The sequence below is a fragment of the Cyphomyrmex costatus genome, unplaced genomic scaffold (assembly GCF_001594065.2).
Source record: "Cyphomyrmex costatus isolate MS0001 unplaced genomic scaffold, Ccosl1.0 scaffold152, whole genome shotgun sequence".
NCBI classification, from domain to species: Eukaryota; Metazoa; Arthropoda; class Insecta; order Hymenoptera; family Formicidae; genus Cyphomyrmex; species Cyphomyrmex costatus.
The window spans coordinates 166661-179925 of NW_017275522.1; the positions used below are offsets into that span (position 1 = coordinate 166661).

The window sequence follows — 13265 nt, forward strand, 5'->3', positions numbered from 1 at the left end:
GTTGAAATACTAAACGGTTTGACTATATAGTACGGCTTATAGCCATGTTTTACATGTCGTATGGGTATAATAGGTTGTCAGTGCATATTCATTACTAAGAATGATCGTAATACACAAAATATACCTACATATTATATGTATACATACATATTATACAACATACCGTAGATGTACCGCAATTTTTTCGAATATATTTTTACGTTTTCTTAAAAGGTAAAATAAAGTCCTTTTTGATTAACGACAGCATTATTGAGATAATTTGTTAATTATATACCGCAAAATTGATTTATTATTACAAATTGAATAACAAATATAAATATAATATGATTAATAAATATTAGAAATATTATCTTAACTATAGTATGTATATTTCATTTTAATTATTTTTTTAAATTAGTTGATTAAGCTTTTTATTTTAGAAAAGGTGTAATTTATTGTATTTTTCTTATGTATTTAGCATATATACTTTTTTAAAAATATTTTCTAGTAATATACATTTACTCAATAATCGATCTTTATTAAGCATTAAAAATATAAAATACAAAAAGGAATAGAATATAAAAAAATATTATAGCAACATTTTTTGTTCGATCCATTTCTTGTAGCTATAAACATTGGACTGTATATCAGGATAACCTTTGGCGCATGGTATTCCACCAGATACCAAACCAATAATTTTTTTGTCATGCGTTCTGATTACTCCACTACCACTGTCACCCTACAACCAAAAAATGATTGTATACACTCTTTGTGCCTTATAAGATTGAGATCTAATGTTTTATTCGTTACCTACTGAACTGAAAATTAACATCATTTAAAACGGTAAAATTTCAAAATATAGTGTTTATGCCATTGCTATAAGCAATTAAGGTAATAAAGAGAGAAATGCGGTATGTAAGAGTTTTACTTTAAGACTCAATGTTATACTTGCAAATATAAATTAATTATATTAATTATACTATAGAATATTACCTTCGAACAGGATATACGAATGTAATATTGTAATAGAAGTGACGTTAATGAACCGTCATGATTGAGTAAAAGCAACTACAAGATGTAGTGCTCATATTTAAACGGGAGATATATTAAATATAAAAAGATATGCAATAATATAATCAAATAATTTATGCAATATTTGAGCATTTCATCATATATAATGTAACATATTACGTACATTGCACGTTCCAATTCCATTCTTAATGTAGGTACAAAAAGTATTCTTGTCAATGTGTATAATAAGACTGGATTTGTCATAACGAGCCTGACATGTAGTCGGAAGTATGATTTTCATGTTCAATTTTTGCAAATTGTTATGTACGGGTTTTTGGAAGCCCTGTCGACCCCAAGCAACGATCATAACATCCTCATTCATTGCGATATTGCTTGTTGGGAGCATAATTTGCTGTTGTGTTGGGCCAAATTGAATGGTCTTTAGCAGCTAAAACATATTTTATATTAATAAACCAAAATGTAGAAGTGGTTAAAGTACATTTTATAATTTATAGTCTGTACGTTATTTTTTTAATAATTTATGTGACAGAAAGAATATTGAATTGACGTGTATACCACATATGTCATGATTTACTATAATTATATGTACAAATATTATAATATATATGTATAAACATATATATATAATTTTTTTTAAAGATGTACCTTTATTACACCGATGTCATTTACACCCAAAACGGAAGGATTATAACGTTCGTGGTAATATACTTTTTTTACTTTATGAACCACTCCACCTTTATTAATGTAGGTCGTGCCAGTAACAATAGTTGTAGATTTCAATAGAGTTTCATAGTTATGGTATAAATCATACACGCAATGCGCGGCAGTTAGAATATGTTGTTTACTAATTATGTTTCCTCCGCACATGTATTCTCCAAACATTTTTATGAAGGCACAATGCGGATTTTCCTGTATGGTGGTAGATTTTCCATTTACTAATCTAGCCATTTCATCGCCATAACTGCCTGCAAATATATAATAATTTTTAAATGTCATGCTATGGGTTAATAATTAATTTTTTAAAAAGTTATTTTAATAAGATACGACATGATACTAATTTACGAATATATAAAATTGCGAGAACTCTACAGTATATCGAAACGTTATTATTAGAGCCTGAATTTTCCGTCGATGGTCGTTTGAGTCGATCGAAGTACGTTGCTTCCCATTATCATTTGTCATGCCTGTCATGGCTTCAGCCGTCGCGATAGACGGGTAGAGCATCGATAAGGGGGAACGTGGCGGTGGGACAATTAGCAGCTGTTTTATGAGACAATAAAAGCAACTTAGAGCCTCCAAGGTCTTGCAAAAACAAAATTCTTTCTCTATTATACTTTTTAGTAATTTATTTTGTGTTACTTTTATAAATAAAGAAAGTTATTACAAAATGTCGAAAAAAATTATTTTAAAAGTATTCGAAATAATGGAGAAAATCTGAAAGTAACTGTTTAATGTATCTAATATGATTTAGTATTTTCCTCGTTTGTTTTCCGTTCTTTGTTTCGAATAAAACCATATTGTCACACCTCCATCGCTTTCCACTATCGATGCTACATCGCAGCCTTGGGCGAATTGAAAATGGAGAGTTAGCTACGATCAACGCGATCTCAGAACTTTAATCCGGGCTCTAGTTATTATATTTTATTATTAATTTTTTATTATTTTTATTATTGTTTTTTCACAAAAATTCTTGCTAACTTCATGCTTCAAGATTGATTCGATGTTATATATTTTGTGGAAAAGAATAAAATTTATCTTTGCTTTTATACATAATTTAAAAGCTAATAGAAGAAAATTAATAAATATAATAAGAATAATGAAATAATATAATAAAAACAATAAAATTCATACTACAAAAATAATGTAGTTGATGAAATTATTTATTATATTTAGGCAAGTATCTGAGGTGATTTTTACAATGCTATTAGCAGTAAGAAATGGCTCAGTGTTATGCAGTAATTCTTTTTACTAAGACTCTACATTTATTTATTATTTATTCTTAATGTTTTTAAATGTAGAAAAATTGATATATTTAGGGCCAATTTCATCAACGTCGACTAACCGACGATTAAAGTGTCAACCGTGATTGGTTCATTCTGGTCAAAGACAAATGCGATTGGATAATTCCATTGGAATTAACCGTCGGTTAGCTTAACCGACGTTGGTGAAATTGGCCTTAATGATTTTATGTATCAATAAATTATAAAGCACTATTAATAAAATATATAATGGTATTGTTTTATACAAATAGAGCCTTTTCAATATTTATTTTATGATTTAATTAATTTTCAACGTCTAACTTACCTACGATTGCTAATGCGATTAATTGGAAGACACATGCTTGTTGTCTCATTCCGTTGATTTACTTTCAAACTGCGCTTAGCAAACTATGATAAGGACAGTAATAAGTATTGGTGAAATTTTTATTGCATTAAAATAAGAGAGAGATAGACAGATATATATATATATATATATATATATATATAGAGAGAGAGAGAGAGAGAGAGAGAGAGACAAAATATTAATAAATTATTAATTTTTATCATGTTATAACAACATTAAAGCAAAATAATTTCAATAAACAGAAGGGCAACGAGCAAAAATTATGAAAAATGAAAAAGATATATTATAAAAGTTGTAAACATGACATTGTAAATAACAAACGTTTCGACACCAATTGAATGTTCAACTTTTTACTTAAATTTTATTTGTCGATTTTTACACTACTGAAATGCTTCCAATAAGATATTTTAACTCCGAACTCTACTTGTTAACAGAACAACCTTTCCAACACTAGCAAAATACTATTACTGTTAAAAGAATGATTACTTTGTTGCAAGCATTTCAGCAAATAACACGTAATTACTTTATACTATACATTACTTTATAACTTACCGTTTTAATATTGTATTATTAAAAAATTATCGTTAACATTGAGAATGATCTTATCGGTGTCAAAACGTTTGTTATTTGCAATGTCATGTTTATAATTTTTATAATATAACTTTTTTGTTTTTCATAATTTCGGCTCGTTGCTCTTCTATTTATTGAAGTTATTTATTATTATTGGGCCTTATTATTTTTATGTGCCGTCCACCGTCGATGGATTGTAATTGTAGAAATTTATGCGATGACAGTATGCCGTCACTTGATTTTAACACTCTTAATGTTGAAATTTACATTCTATCGTCGGCGAATCGTAAAACGTCAATTGATACATTGATTAATCGAATTTTTTAATGATTTTTTTTGCAAATAATTGTAACAGTTTTTTCTATATGTTAGTCTTCTGTTCTTAAAGATCTTATGTGTTTTCTTATGTATTTCCTTATTTGTAATAATTATTTTATCTTATTATACAAAGATTATTTAGTTTCAATAATTTCTGCTGACTAAATAATGATTTCTTTATTATTCATATACATTTTCCTTTGAAAAAAGTTCTTGATATTATTGACGTTCTAAAAGCGTTTGTATTATAGCATAATAATAAATTGACTGCAATTATATTATCATAATTGATATAGGTAAGTACGTACTCTATTACACATTTTAAGGCCATAGATGAAACAATAATATCAGAAAATTATTGATAATTACTATATATGTACATACATACATACATACATATATATAGATATATATATAAACATATAAGAGGTTTTTAAAAGCAAAAGACTAAATTGTGAGCAAAATTATCATAATTATTTGCAAAAAATTATTATGGAAAAAATGATCATTCGATGCTTTGATTAACGTTTTATATTTATATTAAATGTTGGCATTCGTGAAAAGACGACACAGTCAAACTTAGCATTTTAATTGTGTACAATTGTGTCGTAGTTAGAAATCATCGGGTAGTGCATTGTATTACTGTCACTCGCTGGAAAACACATTTAGTTATTATACAAGTATTAAATAGTTATTTCTCAATCCCGGATTATCTGTTGCAATAATATAATTGTGGTTATATTACTTTTCAATATAAATATAATATGTGTGTCCTTAATATGACTCTCAAAATTTAAACGATATGAAAATATTTACAAGAGCAAATGGGAGTAAAAAAGCTGTGCGATAATTTATGCGCGCACTCTCGATTATAACTTTATAGCAATATAAATTATATTTAATTTTTCCTTACATTCTTTACATGACGATCGGATATTTGGGCTCTATTCAAGCTATCAGTGATATCTAAAAATCCAACAATTCGTAATAATATGAACTCTGTGTCTGCAAAAAATACAATTCCACGGGTAGACAGCGGATAAAGCTTCCATTAATTTCCATATTTGAGGAATAAAACCGTTAAGTGATTTTTAGATTAAGTGAATTCTAAAGCATGAGAAAGTTTATAGAAATTTCTAATATATGAAACAGAAAAAATTAAATACAATAACTCACTCACCTACTGCAACTGTAATCGAATACAAAATAACGAAATATGTAAAAACAGTGCAAAACAGGATATATTACGATTATAAAATATAAACTGCTACAATGACTTGACTAAGAATCAGTTCTATAACTTACGATTAACTTTTAATCGAGGTTCTACTTATTCCTAATCTAATTATTTTTAATTCTAGAATTTTGGAAAGAGATGAAAAAAATAAGTTGAACCTTGGTTGAGAGTCAACTGTGAATTGTGGAACTGCGCCTTAGTCAGACAAAGTTATGCGAGCAATGCGGTTACAAAGAACGAACGGTGCTATTAAGTCACCCACCAAGTGATAAAAACATAAATGATATGAATAATTGTTGAGTATATGAACTGTACAGTCAATTCCTTATCATACTTTAAAACTTACTTAAAACATTAACATAACTATGATGTAAGAACTTATAATGTCAGATAGTGAATTTAAATTATTTATTTACTTAAATTTTAATGTTTTTACATTTCGGAAATTAATCTTTTACCTAAGTATCTTTCGCTATTTAAATTTTTGATATTCTCTCAATCAAATTCATGATATTGCGTTCACTATATTGCAATTTATGTTCTGTGATGATAAAAAGAGCTTTACACATGATTTCTTTATTTATATCAAGTTTTTACGTAATTCTTTCTTTTCTATATAATAAAACGGTGATATATATAATATACTCGTGAAATGAATTTATTATTAAGAGTATATTATAATGAGTGGAATTCTTATTAAGTGGTATTATGTCGTTGGCGGACTAGAACATCGAAATTTGTGCGATGATACTGTACTGTCGGCAGATCGCAAAATATTAAAATAATTTAATTAATATTATATGATTAATTAAATAATTAATAACTCGTTATTTTGTCAATATACGAACATGTAAAAAGAATTGAAATAATTTTTCGGCTTTTCTTATACGTGCACATATTATTATTTATACAGCACAAATCTTTCACGGACGTTTTAAAGAAGTCCAGAGTTAATGTCTTTCATGTTCTATGAATTTTATTATAAGAATATTCCTCGGATAAAGTGTGTTGTAGAGATGATAATAAAAATTCAGTAAGAGTTCTACAAATAATATGTATTAATAATTATAATAAAGAGTGTAAAGATTTGCTCAATGATTCTTGTTAAGTTTTAAAAACATACGATATAAAAGAACTAATATTATTCTGCTATTTTTCCTTGGATCCAAGAAAGGTACGGATAAATGTTGGTATATACGTCTGGATAACCCTTGGCGCACGGTTTTCCACCAGATACCAAACCAATAATTGTTTCGTCGCTGTCTTGAATCAATCCGCTACCGCTGTCACCCTACAACGGAAAAATAAAAATTCACATTAATTATCTCCTGTGACTGAGAGATTAATAATATTTTATTCATTATACTGAATCTAATCTAAAATTGACATTATTTAAGAATTCCAATAATTTCGCGATATTATTGCTATAAACAATTAAGTAAAGAGAGACATGCGATATAAAAGAAATTTTACTCTTTTGGAATCAATTCTATTATACAAACATAAATTAATTGTAATATAAAATATGACCTTTTGGAGAATACGGGAGATGTAATATATTGTAATGTGAGTGTAATATAGCGTTATTATTAAGCAAGAATAGTTACAAAATGTAGTGTGCATTTAAGTAAAAAATATTAAATATAAAATATATGCAAGAGTAAAATAAAATGTATTTTGTTAGATATAATATAACATTATATACCTTGCACAGTCCAATTCCCTTCGTGATAAAAGTACAGAACTCATTCTTATAAATTTTCATAATGAAACTATGATAAATTTGGCATGTATTTGGTAGCATTACATTCGCTTTCAATTTTTGCAAATTGTTATGTACAGATTTATTGGAACCCGTAGAACCCCAAGCAGCAATCGTAACGCTATCACTCTTTGCTACATTTTTTGTTGGGAGTTTAACTGATTTTTGTGTTGGGCCAAACTCAATCGGAGACATCAGCTAAAAATACTTTATAGTAATTAACTAAACTGTCAGAATACGTTTTATCATTTGATATTTGTATATTATTGCTATTATTATTAATATATTAGATGTCACAAATTAATATAATAGTATTTATTCCAGAGCTTTGTACCTTTATCAAACCGATGTCGTGAGGACTTCTACCCAATATACGAGGATTATAATTATCGTGGTACCACAATTTTTCCACTTTATGAGTCTGTCCACCTTTATCGAGATAGGTCGTGCCAGTAACAACGATCACAGATTTCCTGAGAGAGTCGTTAGAAAGTAGAGGGGCTACACAATGCCCGGCAGTTAGGATATATTGTGAATCGATTATGCTACCGCCGCAAAAGTGACTATTGTTAATTCTTAGGGAAACACAATAAGGATTTTCCTCTATAGTGGTGGGTATTCCATTTACTAATTTGTCTGGTTCATCTCCATAAACACCTGCGAATATATTGTTTATAAAAATAGTTTTTAAACGTTTTACAATATGTTAACATATGATATTTCTATACAAAGTAAATGAATTAAATGAAGTAAATAAATAAATATAAATAAAAAGTAAGTTAATGAAAAACGTAATTTAATTATGCAACTTGTTAAATAGTCACAGAAATTGTTGTCAGGTTTCTGATATTTAATTTACCTACAATCGCCAATGTGACCAGGATACACGCTAGCTGTCTCATTATGTAGATCTGTTTTTACACTGTGCCTGAAAAACTTTGAGAAGTATAGTAATGAGTACATATGGTGCAATTTATATACGTATCGAAATATGTACACAGCTGTACACATTTTGATACGTAATAAATATAAATAGCATTAATATACTATTTAATTTTCATGTTATAACAAGATTATTATGAAGATCACAGTAATGTGATGTTGAATTAAGAATGATAGTAAGATACTGTTTATATTTTTAGGGCCTTAGCAGAATAGCTGACTTATAATCTTAAGACAACTTCTTATAAGGATCTACATTTTTTGTTTTTAGTATACTGACTAACGCACATAACTGGCTTGTGACTTAAATGGGAAAAGTGTGTATACACGAGATGTGCGTTACTAAATCGTAAAATCGTAAAATCACAAACTGTAATGCTTATAACTTTACGTAAAGTTATTATTCTATTGATGTTGTTACGATGTTCATTAATTCTCGTTTTTAATTGTCGTTCCGATTGTCCGACATACGAAACATTAAATTTTTTTATAATTAATTTTGTAAACCACATTCTTTTTTGAACCGTGTGGAAGAACATCTTTTTGTGCTTTAATGAGTCTGTCCAGTTTATTGACACTAAAAAATGATAATTTAACATTATAATTTTTATTCAATTAAAAAAATTTTTCAAAGAACAAAGGAAATACAGTATTATAAACCATTTGCATTCTTCTGTTTTAGTTTTATCATTTTCTGATTGTTTTAATGTTTTACGATTAATTGATGTTTTTATGCGTATGTTAATAATATAAATATAAGCCAAATATAAGCTTTAACGGATAGTCATTATCTAATAATATTTTTATAATATCATTAACATTATTAGCATGAAATCTCGGATATGACAACAAAAACATCCTGTCTATACAATCCATCAAGATTTTTCTATTTTTATCATTTATTATTTATTTGATGGCGCGACATTTCAAAATTGGAATAGGACCTACATATCATACCTTTCGTGCGTATTACTCCTCGTGCGCACACAGGTTCTACGCAGACATACATATAATAATTTAACGCTGACTTCGGACGGTAGTTTGAGAGGTTTTCTTGGCAATGAATACTTTGATGGTTTGTTAGATCGCCGAAGAAGAGTTACGAGTGTGTGAAAATTTTATGGATCTTGGCACCCAACATGAAACAAGTCGTACAAGATTCCGAACGAAATTATTCAATTATTCTTTAGATTTCCTTTGTGTGTGTTTTTTTTAAAGAGAAAACGGAATAATTTTGATCGGAAATTGTTTCTACATGTTCCATGATAGGTATCTTTCGGGGGATTAAACCCGAATTCTTCTATGTACTGTGGTATTATAGACTCCCGCGCTCTCTGTCCATCATGCTATACCTACGCTCGTGCTTACAATTTCTATTTCAGTAATATTAAATTAAATATAAGATATATTATAACTGTATATAATATAAAAATATAATTTTTTATAACTCTGGATTTTATCAAATCCAATTGTAATCTTCTTACGAACTCTCTTACTTTCCAAAACCAAAAAATATGGATCAATGGATCAGACTATTGAGAGTCAAACGTGGTTCTTATTACGTAATTGTCTATTTGTTCATAAAAATCTTGAACGTTTCGACTCACTTTGGAGTCATCTTCAGCATACATAATCTCTATATATTCTTGAAAGTTGGAGACAAAGTCACCATCAAATTAACTGATTTGATGTACAATTTCAACCTTCAAAGAAACGTCATTTAACAAATGTTTTAATATCACAAATTTATCATTTTGGAATCAATTACAAGACTTGTATGTGAAGACTTTGTAAATGTCAATTTGTAATTGATTCCAAAATGATAAATTTGTGATATTAAAACATTTGTTAAATGACGTTTCTTTGAAGGTTGAAATTGTACATCAAATCAGTTAATTTGATGGTGACTTTGTCTCCAACTTTCAAGAATATATAGAGATTATGTATGCTGAAGATGACTCCAAAGTGAGTCGAAACGTTCAAGATTTTTATGAACAAATAGACAATTACGTAATAAGAACCACGTTTGACTCTCAATAGCCTGATCCATTGATCCATATTTTTTGGTTCTGGATTTTATATTTTTTGATTTATCTAACTAACACATTACTTATTATCTTCAATCTTAATATTGCATGCGACAGTTTTTTTCCAGATGTGTCATACTATTATTTTCCTTTCTTTTTTCATCACTATTCAAGCTATTTTTTGTTTTTTTTATATTATTTGATAGTTTCTATCAATAAACAGAATTATCATATTACATTAGCAGCAAATATTGTGTTTATTGACAATGCATATAATAATTCTACATAAACTTTTCAAGTATCTTAAATGATATATTTTTAATTAGTTAATATTTTCATGTTAAATTATTATTGAATTTATGTTTTTAATATTAATTTGGAAATTATTTTAAAACTTTTATTGACTCCTTGTTGTAAGTAATACAGATATGTAGCCAGCTGACGTCTTTAATAGCTACAAAAGATATATTAATAAGTAAATATAAGAGATTTTTATAGAAAAACAATATAAAAAAAAATATATATACACAATATATTATTGAATATTAGATATGTTATAAATGATTTATAAGAAATATAATATATAAATATATGTAAACTTTAAATATAAGTAATACAACATATGCGTACAAATTAAGCATTAATTATAAAAATTATTTGTAATATATTAAAGAAAATAAAATAATTCATGTCCAAATTGTATCTTTATAATCATTTGTGAATTTAAAACATCGGCGGAAAATCATTAATTAGACATTATAAAAAATTTAACAGTTAAATAGTTAACATGAAATTCTTTACTTTTTTTAAATGTATTTTATGATGTTTTTATTTTTACTTAAACACTTCAAAGTTTTTTGTGTTTAAATTAACTTTATAGTTTGCATACATATAAAAAGACTATCTTATGTATTTTAAAATCATATTTAAAATTTGAGATAACTTACACTGCAAAATGTAGCCATCGTTAAGGGAAATAGTTTACCAAAGTTAAGGTAAAGAGGTTTATTGGTTCTCAACATTAGAAGAACTAAGTTCCGAGTATTTCTTGCATTCAAAGTATACCATTTGTTGGAATATGCAGCATAGTGGATTCTGTCATACTTAAAATCATAAAAAATACATACATATAGATATGAATTATTAAGATAGCATGCTGTAATAATGTACATATATGTATATATATATAAATTTATATGTAATTTTAAAATAAGGTTTTTTTTAAACAATTATTAAGATTTATTTTTATAATTAAATATGCTTTCTAGGTATAATACTACAACTATTTCTCGTTTTAGAATACATTTATTATAAATTATAATCCGCAATTGTATCTGGAAAAATATAATAATTGATAGGAAGTAAAGAGATAAATTCAATTATACCTGAGCTGTTAATAGTTCACCAACAGCACAGTACATGCACATGTGACCGAACGTATTGATAACGATGCTTACAAAATATGCCAAGTTTAAGAACGTTAAGTGCTGTTTACTTTCGAGTATCTAATTAAAATCAATTGATTAAAATATACATATGTTATAAAAGATATAAGAGCATATGTGTGTTATGTTATTAAAGATAGATTACATATATTATGATATATTTGTTATGTTATGATTACGTATATTATTAAATGATTACGTATATCAATAAAAATATAGGGGAGAACGGGCTTTATGGGTTACGGGATATCGTGAGTCATTGATTGTTTAGGGAAATCCAGAATGTTTAAGTTGGTGCAATTGGTGTCATATGATTGTTATTTAGTTGCTCATATTATGTATCTAGATGACAGTGATCATCTTATAAAAATTATTATATATATCAATATAGAGCCTATATTATATAAATATTAAATACGGAATTCTCTTGTGTATATTATTATGATTATTCCAATTGTACAGGTTTTTAAAATATATTAATAAAAAAATTTTAGAATTGACGTTCTTATTAACAAAAAACATTGAAAAAGTATTTAAATAAGTTGCGCTTACAATTCAATACAACATAAATATAACGTTATTTTTATGTATATGAAAATTATTTATAAAGCAATAGATTGTGTAACAAAAATTCTTGTAAAATTATTTACATTTATTATCCAAACTCCATAGAAAGCGAAGAGTGTACCAAAATATAGAAATAGTATCAGCAATATCATGTTGAATACATCTTGTACATCATTAATAGCTCTAAAATTTCATATTATATAACACTTTACAGTAAAGAGGATATTTATCACGTTAAATTTACACATATCTATAAGAAAATATTTCATATTATAAAAATAGATAAGAATATTAATTTTGTTTAAATTCTGTAATATGATTTTGAAGTAACAGTTTTTCTGCTAAGAAATATAACTTAATATTATAATTTTATTTATAAAATTCTATTTATTCATACATTTAATTCGATTAAAGCAGGTATAAGTACATTAGTGAAAACTAAAAAGAATCATAATTTGAATCGGTTTGCGAATTGGACATATAGTAGCTTAAGTACTGTTAGGAGTACTGTTAGAAGTACTGTTGCAAGTCAAAATTATAATATTTTGAAAAAGTTTGCCAAATGGCTTGGTTCTGGATAATTTCTTTTGCTATTGAACTTTTTTATTCGTAAATAAATGTGACAATTTTTGTGATAACTGATAAGAAAACAATATCAGAGAATGCTATAAAGTTTAATTTCTTTTGGCTCTGCTATTTAAATTATGCATACTTTCGTGCTTACAGGGAATTTTTAAGGAAGAGCTTTAAATAAAATGTAAGCAGACATTTTTTAAAACAATTCTAGTTATATTGAAGAACCTAAGAGTAAGATTCCCTTTAATTTATACATTGCATTCTGTGAAACTTTTTCTACAGCATTAAGTATTGCAGCAATATTGCGTTTTAAAGTGTGCAATATTACGAAAATTACAGCAATATTGTTTTAATATTGAAAAAAAACTTTAATATCTTATTGAAAATATTGTTTCAAAATAATATTGCTGTAATATTTCATGTTATTGTATTTCGTAAAAGTTTTTCGAAGTACTAAAACGGTTTCT

The 13265-nt window shown here is 26.9% G+C and overlaps 1 protein-coding gene across 1 annotated transcript; it reads right to left on the minus strand.

Moving 5' to 3' along the window:
* Nucleotides 1-568: 568 nt before the first annotated feature.
* LOC108783454 (transmembrane protease serine 9-like) lies at nucleotides 569-8143 on the minus strand. The gene is made up of 8 exons (XM_018552023.1): nucleotides 8101-8143; nucleotides 7576-7898; nucleotides 7185-7439; nucleotides 6630-6770; nucleotides 2169-2313; nucleotides 1657-1976; nucleotides 1175-1438; nucleotides 569-718 (listed from the first exon to the last, which is right to left on the minus strand). The coding sequence occupies exons 1-8, from the start codon at nucleotides 8141-8143 to the stop codon at nucleotides 569-571; spliced, it is 1641 nt and encodes a 546-aa protein (XP_018407525.1).
* Nucleotides 8144-13265: the final 5122 nt, after the last annotated feature.